At 52.0% G+C, this 16,618-nt stretch overlaps 1 protein-coding gene and 1 long non-coding RNA gene across 2 annotated transcripts; both read left to right on the top strand.

The window, feature by feature from the left end:
* The first annotated feature begins 400 nt into the window (after positions 1-400).
* Positions 401-4,334, top strand: Msx1 (msh homeobox 1). The gene is given in 2 exon segments (NM_031059.2): positions 401-1,097; positions 3,137-4,334. Coding segments are annotated over 2 exon segments (912 nt in total). The 5' UTR covers positions 401-628; the 3' UTR covers positions 3,580-4,334.
* Positions 4,335-10,310: 5,976 nt separating this feature from the next.
* On the top strand, positions 10,311-15,254 carry LOC120096635 (uncharacterized). Its single transcript, XR_005493360.2, has 3 exons — positions 10,311-10,638; positions 10,844-10,955; positions 14,793-15,254. It is a non-coding gene; the product is annotated as an uncharacterized LOC120096635 (long non-coding RNA).
* Positions 15,255-16,618: the final 1,364 nt, after the last annotated feature.

The following is a 16,618-nucleotide window of genomic DNA, read 5'->3' on the forward strand; positions in this document are numbered from 1 at the left end:
GGACAGAAAGAGATCGCACGGACCATAAGAGAGACTGTAGAGAGAAAGTAGGCTATGGAGGGGAACGGAAGAAGTGGGTAAAGGACGGTGGAGGACGACTAGGGCAGAAGAGAAGTACTAATAAAGTTCCTCTGGAACTTGGTAGAATCCACATTCCGGAGTGTGGAGGCCCAGCCGAACCGATGCCCACCCGGCTAAGCTAGGCGGAAAGGCTCCCCAGGTACCTCCGGCTCTGTCCCGCCAGTGCCGGCCGGGCCCTTCCCTGAGCGCCCCCAGGCCGGGCGCGCCTCGGGGCAGGAGCGCAGCCCAATGGTTCTCTCCGGGCCCGCCCCCTCGCTCGCTGATTGGCCGCTGCCGCGCTGGCCTTGCCTTATTAACAAGTTCTCAGGGGAGCGGCGGCGGACCCGGAGCCGGCGAGTGCGCCCGGGAACTCGGCCTGCGCGGCGCAGGGATCCAGGCCCAGCTCGCTGGAGTTGGCCTTCCAGGGAAGCTGCAGGAGACTCGCGCGCGACAGCGGGCCGGACCAGATCCCTGGGAGCTCACAGAAGCCGGCCGCGCTCCCAGCCCGCCCGAAACCCATGATCCAGGGCTGGCCCGAGCTGCGGCTGGAGTGGGGGTCCGGCTCTGCATGGCCCCGGCTGCTGCTATGACTTCTTTGCCACTCGGTGTCAAAGTGGAGGACTCCGCCTTCGCCAAGCCTGCTGGGGGAGGCGCTGGCCAGGCCCCCGGGGCTGCTGCGGCCACTGCAACCGCCATGGGCACAGATGAGGAGGGGGCCAAGCCCAAAGTGCCCGCTTCACTCCTGCCCTTCAGCGTGGAGGCCCTCATGGCCGATCACAGGAAGCCCGGGGCAAAGGAGAGCGTCCTGGTGGCTTCCGAAGGGGCTCAGGCGGCGGGTGGCTCGGTGCAGCACTTGGGCACCCGGCCCGGGTCTCTGGGCGCCCCGGACGCGCCCTCCTCGCCGCGGCCTCTCGGCCATTTCTCTGTTGGGGGACTCCTCAAGCTGCCAGAAGATGCTCTGGTGAAGGCCGAGAGCCCGGAGAAGCTAGATCGGACCCCGTGGATGCAGAGTCCCCGCTTCTCCCCGCCCCCAGCCAGTGAGTAGCCAGCCCTGGATGGAGAGCGAAGGGGCCAGGAGGGGGTGTGGGGCCCGAGGGCGCCAGGCCGCGCGCCGGCGCCGGCTTGTCTCGGGCGTCGGCGTACCTGCAACTGGGTACCTGGAGGCCGTGCAGAGGTTGCGTTGGCGGGAAGGCCGCCTTTGAGTCTCTTCCCACTCCCACCCAGGAAGAGAGTTTGAGGCCTAAATCAGGCAAAGCTCTTAGTCCGTTTTCCCGCGCTCCTTGCCTCGGAGTAGTGTCTCGGAGACTGTCAGTTCATTTGTAGCGCGCTGGTGTCCGTGTACCCTCTTATTCTTCCGGTACTCAGGACACCGCGGGTGCCTTGCTCCTCCACCTGACTCTAAACTCAGTTATTTTGCACCGCGATTTGGATGGTCGCTGCGGCCAGTACATCCTCGCTCTGCGGAGTTTCACTTTCTACTGGTAAAAGGCTATAAGCTCGCGCTCCCCATTTAAAGAATCTCTCAAGGGGTTCGGGAGCGCTGCAAAACTTCTGCCCCACCGCGCATCTAATTCTAAGCAGAAACTTGGTGTTTTGGGTTGGTGGATGATTTAGCAAGAGGGGACAATCACGGACTAGTGGGGAAGGGGGCGGGGCAACGAGACGGCCAAAGGAGCTCTCTAATCACCGCTTTGCTAGTTCCCGAATGTTTTGGACAAGGCTTTCGAAGCGGACCCAGCAGTCAGCGACATGTTGTTCCAGAATAGTCCTAAGTTCTTGCGGCCCTTAGGCTTCCTTTCCCCAGCGAACCCGCTCGAAGATATTTCAGGAGCACGGGAAATTCCCAAGTTTTCCTCGTTTCCTCCGATTATTTTGCACTACATAATAGCGTTGCAAATTCAATGGTGATGCTGAGGAACGATTTTTATCTGGGGATTAAACGTCTTTGAAAAGACAGCCCCTCCCTGGGCCTAACGCTTGAGGAAGGTGGCCCAGAGCCGGGCTGTTGCTGCTGACCAAAGTGACATTTCTCTATGAACACTCCCTTCTCTAGGGCGGCCTGGCGGAAAAAGAGTCTGGGGCCAACTTCTTCCCGTACTTGCCATGGCCTGAAAGAAGTGGGAATGTTAACTGGAGATTTCGTTTGACTCACATCCTGATAGTTTGAGGGCCCAAAGGATTTTTTTTTCAGAGCTTAAAGAATGCATAGTTAGGCAAAACCCGAAGATGTTCTGAATAACCAAGTGGTGTGTGTGTGTGTGGGGGGGTGAGGTTTGTTTTATCCTGTAACGGTTGTGTTAGTCATAGCAGGACTGAAACCCGGTCCCCTAACTAGGCCTGACCTCCAAACAGTGACAGCACTCTGTTGAAGATTTAAGCTTTACTCAGAAAACCCGAAAGAAAAGACAGGTGGATATAACCAGTCTCACACACTGTGCTTAATGTATGTGGTCCTAGAACTCAGGCACTGAGGATTGGAGAGATCATAGGGAAAACGGTGGACATCTGAAATGGCAGCACGCCTACATAAACAGCCCCATACATATTTTAGAATTGTCACAGTGTGACCTCTTGGGTGTCTAATTTGATTGACCCTAGTTCCCAGTAGAAGCATGTTTGATAGAAAGTGTGGGCTTGCAAGATCCATTCTAAGCGATGCAAAGACCTAGCCCCAACGCGATGCACTTGGCGGGCACAAATACAAATGTATGTCTATGGTGGTATGAAACCCAGGTGACCTTGGGGTGGGCAAAGGGCTCCTGAGTATTTATGACACCCCCTGCCCCCAAGCATTCATCTTTCTACTGTGAGAGGCGCAGAAGAAAGACCTGGTGGGGAAAGCTTGACTTTAAGGTAGGTTGGCACTGTCTCTGCCCAACTATATTCCAGCGTTGAGCCTGCTTAGATTTCATCTAGCATTTTAGCAGGCAAGAGAAAATATCTCTCAAGTGTCCCATAGTGCCCAGCACAGACGTGTCTGAACGAAATCAATGCACGGAATGGTTTCTGTTCCTTACTAAAATACTCCCAGCAAGACTCTTAACTCCTTGCTCTTTTTTCTCTCCTGGCCCCCTAGGGCGGCTGAGTCCCCCGGCCTGCACCCTACGCAAGCACAAGACCAACCGCAAGCCCAGGACGCCCTTCACCACGGCTCAGCTACTGGCTCTGGAGCGCAAGTTCCGCCAGAAGCAGTACCTGTCTATTGCCGAGCGCGCCGAGTTCTCCAGCTCGCTCAGCCTTACCGAGACCCAGGTGAAGATCTGGTTCCAGAACCGCCGTGCCAAGGCCAAGAGACTGCAGGAGGCCGAGTTGGAGAAGTTGAAGATGGCCGCGAAGCCAATGTTGCCGCCTGCGGCCTTCGGCCTCTCCTTTCCTCTTGGTGGCCCTGCAGCGGTGGCTGCAGCTGCCGGCGCCTCACTCTACAGTGCCTCTGGCCCTTTCCAGCGCGCCGCGCTGCCTGTAGCGCCGGTGGGACTCTACACCGCCCACGTAGGCTACAGCATGTACCACCTGACATAGGTGGGCCCAGAGTCACCTCCCTGTGGTGCCATCCCTTCCCCCAGCCACCTCTTCTAGCAGCGGGAGTCCTTCCTAGGAAGCTCGGCTGCCCAACACCACCTGGCCCCTTCTCTTAAACCCTTCGCTACACAGTTCCTCCTGGCCATCGCATCTTAAAGTTCCTCCTCCCTCTTCCGACCCCTTCTGGGAAGAAAAAAAAGTGGCCGGAAGTGTCTAGGTTTTTCGAGAAAAATTTATATTTACACGTGCGAGTTATAAATGTGGAAACTGGGGGATGCAAAGGCGAAGAGATTTATCCGTGGTCCCCAGCAGAATTAGAAGCTGAAGGAGACCAGAGGCCAAAAGGACTAGAGGCCATGAGACTCCCATCAGCTGCTTCCGGTCCTGAAACCAGGCAGGACTTGCACAGAGAAATTGTTATTTGGTGCTTCAAGAGACGAGCCCAGCCCTATAGAAAGCAAGGAGCACAGCTCCTTCCACTGTCAGACTCCAAACGCTTTGCAGCAAAGCATTGCTCTGAGGGGGCAGGGTGCGTGCTGGTGCTTCACGAAGGTAGGTTGAAGAGACTTTCCCAGGACCAGAAAAAAAAGAAGTTAAAAAACAAAATCTGTTTCTATTTAACAGTACATTTTCGTGGCTCTCAAACATCCCTTTTGAAGGGATCGTGTGTACTATGTAATATACTGTATATTTGAAATTTTATTATCATTTATATTATAGCTATATTTGTTAAATAAATTAATTTTAAGCTACAAGAAGTGATGTCTGCGGGTTTAGTTGTGTGTTTTATTGTTCATTCTTTCTCCCCACATACACGATTGCTTTACAGTTTGGTGGTTTTATACTAGCAACTTTCAGAGGTGACAGGAAGATGTACAGGGACCATCTTTTGGGCACACAGGAGAGATTTGCATTAACACAGTCAAATGGAGAATTGGAGCAATTACCTAGGATAATTAGGCTCAATTTTCCAATTCACTTTAAGCTGAAATCGACACTTGCTCTTTCTACCCATAACCCACTCTCCCCACCCCCACCTCCCTTTTAAACTGTCTATGGAAACAAAGTGACTTGGCTCAGATGGTTTGATGAGTGTCAACAGCTAATCCAGACAATTCTGATCCCTTCAAACCTATTTCTCCTAATGAAGGGGTGGAGGTGGGGGGCCTGGGCTAAATCTTCTAAACAGCCACTAGTGTAGACACAATGTTTGTGAAGTTCCATTCTGAGCTACTTAAAGAGCTTCGCCCAGCCTGTTAACTACATGCAATGCTACACCGAAGAGTACAGAAAACCCAGGGCTCCCTGCTCTCCTGACCCCCATAAACAGAGTTTTTCTTTTTATGTAGTCAAGTTTAGGCTTCCAAGAAAAACATATTTGAGTAAGTGCAAGTTTAATATTCTGGAGAAAATTCTGCAAGGATATGAAAGACAGAAAATTACCCACTCCTTGGTCAATAAAGGCTATTAAGTATCCCCAACCCCCACTTCTCTTTCTCTTGTGTACCAACTTCCCCCTTAAGTCCTATCAACTCTAGGTGCTCCCCTTCACCAGCGCGGTCAGGTGGAAGGTTGAATATCCAAATGTAAGAGAGCCCTGGGCAACCTGGTTCAAAGCTGTCCAAAGGGGGAACCCACAACCCTAGTACCTGGTGTTGGACTTGGAAGGTATGAATGTCTACACAATTAAAAAGTAGAAACGGTTTCGGGTCCCAAGGCTCAGATTGGCCTGGGAATAAAGAGCATAAAATTTCCTGTAGGCTTGGAAGGGTTTCTGCACTGGCTTCAAGCAGAGGTACCTTGGTCTTGGGTCCTTCAGCCTCCTGTACCTGAAGTTAAGGTCCTGTTTCTCTGGGTATTTGTCATGCCCTCCTCCCTAAAAGAAGAAGCCTTGTCACTAGATCTTGGTTCTACTACTGGGACAGTCTGGAGGATTCAGGAAAGTGACCTTCAGTCTCTGGGCCTCTGGAAGCAAATCCAGGACCTGGGTCACTATGGAATAATCACACCTCCATGATTGGGATCCCGTACCACATGCTCTGTAGCGGCACTTGGAAGCTAAGATGTTTCTCCTTCTTGCTGTCAGCCAACGTAGGTTAAGCAGTTTAGGGACAACCTTGTACAGTACACTCAGACCCCGTGACATCCTGGGTTCCTTTCTAGAAAGGCACCGGAGATGGTCAGGTAGGACTGAGTCTGTCTCTTGTGGGTCGCGATGGACCAGTGGTCTAGCCTACCTCAGTGCCTGTGTGACCTTTTCGTATGTAGGCAAGGTCATGCTATCTTGCTGTAACTCAGTTTTCTCACCAGGGAAAGGGCCTGAGAATCCTCATCATCCTCTGTTAGAATTTGGGGAATGCGTTAACCTGCACTGGGTACTGTAGAATATTCCTGGCGACTGTGTTTTCAACTCGTGCTGTATTCTCAGCGTAAGTCTTTTTCCTCTCTCAGAATAGAGCAATGGCGGGGTAGGATTCTGTGTCTCCACCAGCCCAGGTTCCGGGGCCTCCTGGCTCCTCTGAGTTTAGCAATTTAGGGTCGAGGCAAATTTAGAGCAACATAATTGCTGTAATGAGCAACGGTTCGCGTTCTGCAGACGCGCGGTGGCTCCAGCTAGGCGGTAGCTGCAGGCGAGGCGGGCGTGCCTCCTCTTCCCCCTCCCGAGCCTCCCTGGGACCCCCGCCCGCAAGTGCCTTGGCCTTTGGAAGCAGTCTTGGGCCGGGGTTTCCTTCCACTACTGGGTCCGTCCATTTTTCTGTTAATTTTTTTTCTTTTTGCATTCAGTCCTTTCTTTGCCCCATTCCTCATTTCCTAAATCTCTTTCTAGACCCGCATGTACACAGAAAGTGCTCAATAGGTGTTCTCTGAGCAGCCCACTGGTTTGATGTGATTTCTGCCTGTGAGGCAGAAATTTGCCGCCGGGTGGTGGATTCTGCTTCTTAATGTCGGTTCTGTGGCTGGGTTCCTTGTCTATTCAAACAAAAGTGATGTCTGCAGCGGGCCCTTGACTTGGTCGTTTGCGGATCAATTTCCTGATCTAGCTAACGAGTGGTCTTGATCGCGGGTGGGGGGTAGCATATAGGGCACCAGGTCACCATCTAGGACGCTGGCAGGCTGTGGTAGAGTAGTCTGTTCTTGGGATCTGTTGTGTCGAGTGCGTTACTTGTGGGTACAGGCTGCGTTTCTCCTCCGCTCAAACCCAGATTTCTACAAGTTTTGGGGGACTCCTGTGGCCCGAGAGGTGGTGGGACACATAGCTAATGAAGAAACAAAGCAGGGACTGGATCTGATTTCACTTGGGACCTACTCCCGAGCACTAGCCCAAGACTCTGTGACTGAGGGTCACTGGATGCCATGACAGTTCTCGCACAAAATGTGGGTGTCCCGGGAAACTAGCAATGGGTGACCTGAACCTCAATTGTGACTTTAACTGCTTTCCCATGGCCACACGCAAGCACTGTTCCTGGGGGGCGTGAGAGGGATGTATCCCCTGTCTGACAAGCTGTCTTCACTGGTGTTTTTATTTTGTTGGGAAGATCACGGAAACCCAAGCAGATTCCGTTTTTGACGGTGCCTCAGAACTGGAACGGCCGCTCCAGCGTGGTAACTGCGGAGGGGTGGCACTGGGCAAGGTTGGGGACTTGGTGCACCAGAGCTCTTGTCTTGGGTAGCTGGGCTTAAGCGGGAGGTTGGGTGGGGCTCGCTTTCAGATCGCCTAGTTTCTGGGTACGTGGCTCAGATAGCTGATTCTGGAAGGACAGCCCAGGCCTTCCAGGAGGCTTACAGGAGACCAGGCGTCCTACTGCGGGGCCCCTTTAGTGACCGGAGGCCCCTAGGAGAGCCCGACCGGTTCAGGCCTGCGCCCCGCCAGAGCCCTCGGGGGCGCAATGGGGAGCTGTGAGGAGAGGCAGCGGCGGCCTTTCAACTCTTCCGCTGGCGCCGGCCTGGCCAGGCCCCCGGGGCCGCAAGTTCTCCCCGGCTCCGACTCTGTCCTGTCCTCCCAGCCGCTCACTCCTCTACAACAGTCCCCCTACCCTTGATGCTAGGCGCCACTGAGAGCACCTGACCCCCCCCACTTCCCACAGCTAAATGTTCACTGTCCTCCGCCTCACCGCAAGCTTGCATTCGGATTCGGGGGATCCCTTCAGCTATGTTCGACAGCTCCGGATCCCCGGTTCTCCGGCGCACTTCGGCCTTGGAGGGCCCGGGCCACACGCCTGCCGGCCTCCGCCACAGCGCCACCCCGCGGCCTCAGCCTCCACTTCGAAACGCCAACTGCGGACAAATCCCTTTGCCCGATGCAAAACACAAGCAGAGCCTACAAAGTGCTTGTGCCCACATGACCCATACACATCGTCACAACGCACTAGTATACCCTTCAGCAACCGCACAAAGCCAACACGTGCATCCCAGACGCACGACTCAGACTCACACAGATGCCCAACACATGTCTAACCATCACACATCACACTCACAAAATCAGTAGATGGCACATACATTCCAACAAACATACCACCTTGGACAGGACACACAGCCCACAGCCACAAACCCCACACACCGGCAGAACTGTACATTATACACACAACCAACACCCATTCCTCAAGCATATACACAAGTATCCAATACAAGACCCTAGTTCACAGAGGCAAACCTCGCCCTGTCAAGACCACCTTCTAATGTCTGTAGAGAGCCAGAGACTTAAGGCCTGCTGAGAGAGACACACTTTCATGAGGGAAAAGAGGAGTAGGAGAGAGACAGACAGGTGAAGGAAAAGAATTCCTTCGGTGTGTGAAGAGATGAGGAAAAGGTACAGCAAAGCCTAGTAGAGAACACAGCGGGTCTCAACGCTCCCGTTGAGAATGCTCCTACGTGGAATCACAGCATTCTAGCATTCCAGATGCTAGAGGCAGGCACCAGTGTGAGCACCAGAGGAACGCTATGCCAGCATATTCGTGCAACTGTTTGTGTACCAGTGCTTTGGCCCTCGTGCACATGTGCGTGCACAGTCAGTTCTAAGATGCAGAGCCTTCACGGGTGAGGGTGGGACATGCTAGGAAGCCCCTCCCACCAACGTTAGGAACCTTCTTCCCCTTCCTCAGAGCAGAGCTTCTGCCCAGTGTTTGGCAAAGCCTCACATGTCTTCCCGAGAGGGGCTCCTAAGGGACCTGACTCTGCTTACTCTTGGACAGCACCCAGGCCCAAGACCTGGAATGTCTGTCCAGCATGTCAGGCAGGCACAAAGATATGGGTGCTGTTAGGAACGGCCAGCGTACCATTAGATACTGCAGTCTGTTAGTGTCCGATTGTCTCATCTACAGTTGTCTGCCTGTAGATCCTGGCTTTAGACTTTTCGAAGCCATGTGATTTGAGGCAAGTTCCTTAAGTTTTCTGGGACTGTCTTTTCTCCATACACCAAGTGTAGGATTCTCCTGTTTTCTTGTGGTCACGGAAACAACAGGGAAATCTTTGAAATGTGCTTGGCCCCTCCACCAACAAATATCCATTGTGGGCTCTTAATAAAGTAGTCAGAATTGTGTCCCAGTCTTCCAGGGGACTCCAAAGAGTTGACCACTCAGGTTGAGATGTGGGGCTCAAATCTGGGTCTGTCCCTATCTGGATGGTGACCTCTGTCTAGCAATTTCCTACATCTCAGGAGTTTTGATTACACCCAGATGCCTTTATGCAGGGCATAGCACATCTGAACAGGAACAATAATAAGAGTTGCCTTTGGGCTTTTGTTAGAAGCAAATTTAAGGGTCTGCCTGTCCTCTGTTACTAGTCTTTAGGGCCAGACAAAACAAAGGGCCCACCATACCTCCTCCATCTTTTGTCCCTAATGGGCACAGATGCCCATGGGGGACTTTGCTAGTCAATTTTTCAGGAGACCAACTGGTTAGATTTGAATCTTGTGCTGTAGGACTACAAAGGTCATCCCTCCCTCCAACTTGTGGAGACCCGGCAATCTCTACATTGCAGCTCATCTGGGCAGTATTGCCACTCGACTGGGCAACTCTCCCTTCAGCCCTGAGTATCTGCTTGTGCACACGCAGAGGCTGCAGGCACAATTTGCTGTGTTGGCAGAGAAGCAAGAGAAAGTCCTCAGACACAAAGCTGTGTTTTCAAAAACACATCCTCCACGACACCCTTCTTTGGCTCTCCAAGAATGGACTGGATTCTTTCCCCCTATGCTGGTGCCTCATATGATGCTACATTTAGAGAGAGCCCCCCCCACCCCCGCCTTTTATGCAGAGGTCACTGCTGAGCTCCTGAGTGTGGAGGAGTGGTGTGTTTCCAGGATGTTGGCATTTTGGTGTGGGTTTCCCCCAGCCATTAAGTTCTGGAAGCCCTTCCTTGGGCTCCATCTGTGAAGTGGGACCCACATTGCATCCCATAGGGTTTGGGGGGAATGAGAGAAAGAGCCTTCCATCGTGGGCTGTTTATCACCTGACCTCAACTTTTATGGTGGTCTTGGGAGGACTGTCATGGGCACTTTCCCCAACGTGGCTGCCCTTGGTCCATGTGCAGGCAGGGCCCTTCTGAGTGCTCCCTAAAGATTAGGACAGCAAATGTCCAATCAGGTGACATGCACCATAGTATCCCTATGTCACAAACCAGAAAACAAGGCTGGTGAGGGGCAGGTCTTTGAACCTAGTCAGAATAGGATATGCCCCTTCCTATTCAAGTCCAGACTGAGGAAGCTGGCGGGGTGGGGTGGAGGAGGGTAACTCAAACAGGAATAGAATAGGAGGTGATGATGGAGAGTTTGGGGCCTCAGCACAGGGGCAGGGTCTTGTCTTCAGCCCTCCCACCCTAGTCCTTCGCTTCCCCAGTGAACTCAGAAGAGATCCCTCCCTCCAGATTCCATCCTCTGAGGGTATGCAGGCGGGAGCAATAAAAATAGAACTGGGAACAGAGGGATGCTCCTTGGACAATGCCTCAAAGATCCAGAATTAGAATCCTCCCTTTACTGCCCTAGCCGCAGCTGGCTCCTGCACTTAGCAGACTCCCAAGATTGACCAGATCCGTCTCACTCCTGGGCATGGACAACACTTCAGAGAGGTATAGTTGCCATTCACGGGTTAGCAGATCTCTTTTGACACAAGGAAATCAGACTGGAAGGAGTCTTTGGATCTGATCTAAAATTTAGGCTGATTTAAGCTCAGTGTTCAGTGATGCCTTCTGGGCACAGTAGCAGGTAAACAGGAACTTCAGGCAGAGATGAAGCTTCAAAGCTTCAATGATAGGATCCTCCTGTCTTCCACAGCTGTCAAGCTCAGCCTTTCTGCAGGGGTGACTTGTGAGGCTGAAAGCTGAAGTTAGAGGTATGGGGTTTGAAGTCTGGGGTTCAAAGAACATCCAGGAAAAGCTTCCCAGAGGTAGGTATCTGAGTGGGTCCTAAGGAAAAGTCATGCTGGCCAGGCTGGAACTAAATGATGGTAGTTAAAGTATGTACCCCTTCCCCCCCTGAGCACTGTAAAGAGAGATAGCCTCAAGGTAGGAAGGGCACTGGGACCCAGTGCACTGGAAAGTGATGGTAGCCTAGTGTAGAGATTGCTGGGAGGGAGGTACCCATGAACATGTCGGCTCTGTGTGTGTCCTGTACCATCCACTCAAAGGGTCTAGGGGAGACCTTCTGACCTCTCAGAATGAAAGATCCAAGGCTCCTAGATCCTTCTTTTCAGAGCTCCCACAGCTGGGCCACGCAACCCAGGGCCTGGTCCCCAGCTCCATCCAGGAGCCTCTGAAGCTCAGCTGTAATTGTGCCAGTTGGGTCTCAGCTGTGTGGTGGAGTCAATCAGAAACAGCCCTGGTCAACTGCAGTTCCTCATCTCCTGCCTGCTTGCTTCTCCCGACACTGTGCTGGTCTCCTTGTCCCAGCTATGTGCCAGCTGTGTGGTCTCAGAGCTTGGTCATCCAAGTCCTTCCCTGTGTCCATTCCATAACCTAGGGAACCTGAGGCCTACTCTTCCCAGTTCTGGTGCAGGAAGAGAAATGCAGTGTATTGACCAAGTAGGGGTATGTGCCAAAGCCTCTGCCCAAATGACAGAGGGCACGGTGACTTTAATCCTGCAAAGGACAGAGAGGGGAGTGTTAGCACTGCCACCCCCTTGTGGCTACAGGTATGCTGTCACTCAGCAGGTAAAGGTAGTCTGAGGTCTTGGGCAGACCAGGTTTAAACTGAAAGGGTAGGGGAGTCACAGGCAAGTGCACTCCAAGAGGCTGTGTGAATGCCAGGATAGAGGTGAGGGTGGAGAGAGGTGTAGGGCTGGGGTGTTTGAAGGGAGGAGAACACCGGGGAAGGCATGCTCCAATTTCCTGACTCTGCCCTCACTGCCCAATACACAGGAGTGGGGACCTGAGTCTCACTGCTGGCCCTGTAGTCACCTCCTCTTCCCTTGCTCTCTTCCTTCCTCCACCCCTAACTAGGATTTTATTCAGTTTTTCAGGTTCTGCTGTTGAGCATCCCCACCGATTTCCTCTCCCCTCAGTACAGTCTGACCCCGTCAGCTCAGAGAACACATTCTCTGCACTGGATTCTGCACCAGAGGCCTTATAGGTGTCAAAGGATGTCATCAATAGTGTGCCTCTAGAGGGGAATCCTGCATCAGTCTGGCAACACTCCCAAGGGCACCAAGCAGCGTCCTGGGGAGCCAGGATTCTCACTCACACTCCCAGCTTTCCCTGGGCTCGGTGGGTGTCTGCGCCTGCACACAGAGGAAGGAGGTGGCAGCCATTGGCTGCTCTTCCAAAGGCCCTTCTGCTCCCCACTCTCACCAGCACCTCAGGAGCTAGACTTTCAGATAACATGTCTTCTAATGTCCTTAGGGGTAAGTAGGGCTCCTGTGGCCAGGATGAGGGCTGTGCAAGTGGACTACCTAGCCCATCTGCTGCGTTAGCTTCTGAGTGCAGCTTGTGGGTAAGTCCACTTACCCACAGAGTTTGTTGTGGCCTCATTTCTGGCAGAAGTTTGTTGTGGCCTCATTTCTGGCAGAAGACCCCTGGATTTCCTTGTAGCAGTCTGGGGGGGCCAGAGAAGGACCAGAGTGCCCTGCATGGACTCTCCATGTCCCTTTCTCGGTTCTGTTCCCCTCCTCTCATTCTATACAACATTTATTTAGATCTTTGGTTTCTCTGAGAAAAGGTCTCTCAAGTAACCCAGGCAGCCTCGCACTCCTGATTCTCCTTCCTTTCCCTTCCAAGTGCCGGGATTGCTTGCTCATTCTCTTATTTTGTTTTAACCGTGATGCATCTAATTCCTCAGGTGAAAGGTATAAGGTGGTTGGGGTGGCTTCCGAGGACCCAGGTTTAGTTCACCAACATTTATTACACAAATGAGTGTTTTTCCCTGGCAGTCCAGGATGGTGGCTAGCACCAAAGACAGTGAAAGGTAAGCCGCCAAGCCAGGCCAGCCTATAGCACTGGAGGGGTTAGTTCTTTTGTGACCAACCCTTGACAGAAAGCTACTTAAGGGATCAAGGGTTTATTTTGGTTTACATTGTAAGGAGGGAAGGCATGGCGGCTGGGTAGAGAGGCATCGTGATCGATCACAGTTTGGTAGTAGAGAGTAGACAGGAAGTAGAGAGAAGACATTGGGCTATATAAAACCCCCCAAAAACCTGCAGATATACATGCAGGCAGACATCCATATGAGTAAAAAAAAAAAATTAAAAAGCATCGGAACTTCTTCAATCCCCAGCAGTCACAGAAGCGGGGTACAGCAGTGATGTACTTCCTCCAGTGAGGCTTCACCTCCTAAAAGGTCCATATGTTCCCAAACAGTGCCACCTACTGGGGACCAAGTGTCCAAACACATGAGCCAGTGGGGGTCATTTCACATCCAAAACACGGCAGATGTGATCGTCGTTTTGGCGAAAACATGGGGACACTGGAGGATATAAACGAAGCGTCCTTGACATGATATGATGCACAGAATCCTGAGGCTGTGGATGCTTCCGTTCTGGCATGGCTGTATGTGTTTTGTCTTGCCAAATGGCATCTCTCTTTTTTTTTTTTTTTTTAATCCAAATTCAGACACTGTACCTCCCAAAGTCTTTTCTTTTGTTAAATGTTTCCCCTCCCAGTACAGTGACTCTGAAGACTCTGCCTTAGTGGTTGGTCACTCTTTTGATCTGCTTCCACAAGTGCTGTGGGAAAGCATTGTGTAACTATTTAAGTCAGATCACTTTACCCACAGGTCACAAACTTGAATGGTTTCCTGTCTTGTTCACAGTAAACAGTAACCCTTACCCTAGCCCACAAGCCTCTACAGGGTAAGATGGAGAAATGGTTCATTGGGTATAGTATGTGTGTCACAAAAGCATGAGAGGAGCTGGTGAGACAGCATGGGAATTAAGAGCACTGGCTGCTTTTCCAGAGGATATGGGTTCAATTCTCAGAATCCACCCAGAGGCTTATAATCCTATATACTTCCAGTTCGGGGGTGGATGGGTCAGGGGAGACCCAAGCCTCCTTCTGGCCTTTGTGAGCACTGCACATACATAGTGTGCAGATATACACGCAGGCAGACACCCATCGGAGTAATGAAAATAAAAATTTAAAAGCATCAGAACTTGTTCAATCCCCAGCCGTCACAGAAGTGGGGTACAGCAGTGTACACCTGTGATTCTAGTACTTATGAGTCAGGGAGGGAGATGGGGAACCCCTGGACCTCACTGGCCAACTGGTCTAGTCAAACCAGTGAGTTTCAAGTTCTTGCAACTTATCAGGTGGAAAGTGATAGAGGAAGACAAAGTCAACCTCTGGCCTCCACATAGATGCACACACACATGTACATGTATATACATGGACATATACAAACCCTGTGAGATCCAACTCCTGTGTCCCTGTGATTTCCAATCACCTTTACTGCGTGTCTTCTCTGGTCTCTCCGGCATAGTACACACAGCCCTGTCTCAGGGACTTTGCCATTGCTGCTTCTACCTGGAATGATGACCTTCTGGCCACATCAAGTCACCAAGGGCAATAAAGGATGCTTGGGCCATTGTCTCAGCTCCCAGAGGCCAGAGGCTTTGACTGTGTACCCAGGACCATGTCCAGCACACACTAGGACTGAAGCATTTGCGACCTAGATGGGGTATCTACCCATGAGCAATCATAGCTCCCATAGGTGCTGTGAGTGATGGGAGGGTGAAGCACCCTATTGTACGTGAGCACAACTGAGGGGCCACCTCCTGCTCCCCCTCTCCAAGCAGATCCAGGAGGCAAGAAGATGGGTGCTGAGATGGAGGTGGCCTTGGCAGACCCTGGGTCCTGGATTTTGAAGAATATGGAAGAAGTTTACCCTTTTTTCAATGGACTTCAGCCTGCTAGACTCATAGTCTATCTTCTCTCTCATTAAGAATGGGTTGTAAACAGGACAGCCATAGACTGAAGGGAGGGGACAGGGCTTCCAGTAAAGGAGGTCAGCAGGAGGTAATGCTTCTATGACTTCATTAAACCAAGAAGTTTACTTTCTAATTTAAGTCTCCCACTCAACCTCGAGTCAAGGAACCAGTGGAGTCCTCCCTCAAACCACACTGACATCAGAGCCCTCCCCAATCCCCACACTGACATCAGAGCCCTCCCCCATCTCCACACTGACATCAGAGCCCTGCCCCATTCCCACACTCTCTGAAGTCAGAGCCCTTCCCCATCCCCACACTGACATCAGAACCCTTCCCCATTCCCACACTGACATCAGAACCCTCCCCCATTCCCACTCTGACATCAGAGCCCTCCCCCATTCCCACACTGACATCAGAGCCCTGCCCCATTCCCACACTGACATCAGAGCCCTCCCCCATCCCCACACTGACATCAGAACCCTCCCCCATCCCCACACTGACATCAGAGCCCTCCCCCATCCCCACACTGACATCAGAGCCCTGCCCCTATCCACATACTCTCTGACATCAGAGCCCTGCCCCATTCCCACAATCTCTGAAATCAGAGCCCTTCCCCATCCCCACACTGACATCAGAACCCTCCCCCATTCCCACTCTGACATCAGAGCCCTCCCCCATCCCCACACTGACATCAGAGCCCTCCCCCATCCCCACACTGACATCAGAGCCCTCCCCCATTCCCACTCTGACATCAGAACCCTCCCCCATCCTCACACTCTCTGACATCAGAGCCCTCCCATACTCACTCATCCCTCTCTGACATTAAAGGTCTCCCACACACCTCCCATTCTATAATATCAGAGCCCCCCCTGACATCCTATGCTGACTGTAATCACATATTTATAAAAAATCTGGAAAACGTCTAACTTTTCTATAAAGTGTCTTATGTTTTGTGGCATATGTAGAAGCATGGTCCTAGGAATTGGCCAAGTATAGGTCAAGCTTTTGAAGTGAAGCAGCTTTCTGGGCCTGGTCACTTGCAGTCTGCTGTTTGCATGTCTCTGAGTTACCAGTCTTCATCTAGGCAGTAGGAGCTGGAGGGATTTCTTTCCCCACAGGATTGCCATAGGGGATCAAATGAGTTGAATATGACATGATTCTCGTTGTGCTGGGGACTCTCCTTGAGTCTGCTGTCATGTCAGACCTGGCTGTTTTCCACTTGTCTGTGTTTTCCACTACTTATATGAGCTGACCCTTAAGACACCGTAGGACGTCAGGCCCTTGTCTCACTAGGAACCTTGGTCCTGCCTTGAAAATCTGGGCTCTTAGTTTTTACCAGGCTCCGTGAGACTGTGGAAAGACATTTCCGCTGGGATGGGTTGTGGGGGTGGGAGTTGGGTTTGAGGGGCATTGTACGTATTCTGCTACAGGCCAGTTCGGACAACCCCATCCACATGTAGTTACAGAGAGAGCATGGACATTTCTTATGTGCGTCGGGAGGGAAGGGAAGAGTCATTTCCCTGTGTGGAGCATTTGCTGGGGTCCTTGTGCCTGTTCCTGCACTTAAGTCACAGTGACAGCCCAGTGGCGTGGGTGTCTTCTTCCTGTCCCTCAGGGAATGCTGAATTCCAGAAGTATTGAACCAATTGCTCAAGAACCAAGTCTGGAATTAAGATTTAGTTTGTGCAAGTGAA

This window comes from Rattus norvegicus, chromosome 14 (genome assembly GCF_036323735.1).
Source record: "Rattus norvegicus strain BN/NHsdMcwi chromosome 14, GRCr8, whole genome shotgun sequence".
Lineage (NCBI taxonomy): Eukaryota > Metazoa > Chordata > Mammalia > Rodentia > Muridae > Rattus > Rattus norvegicus.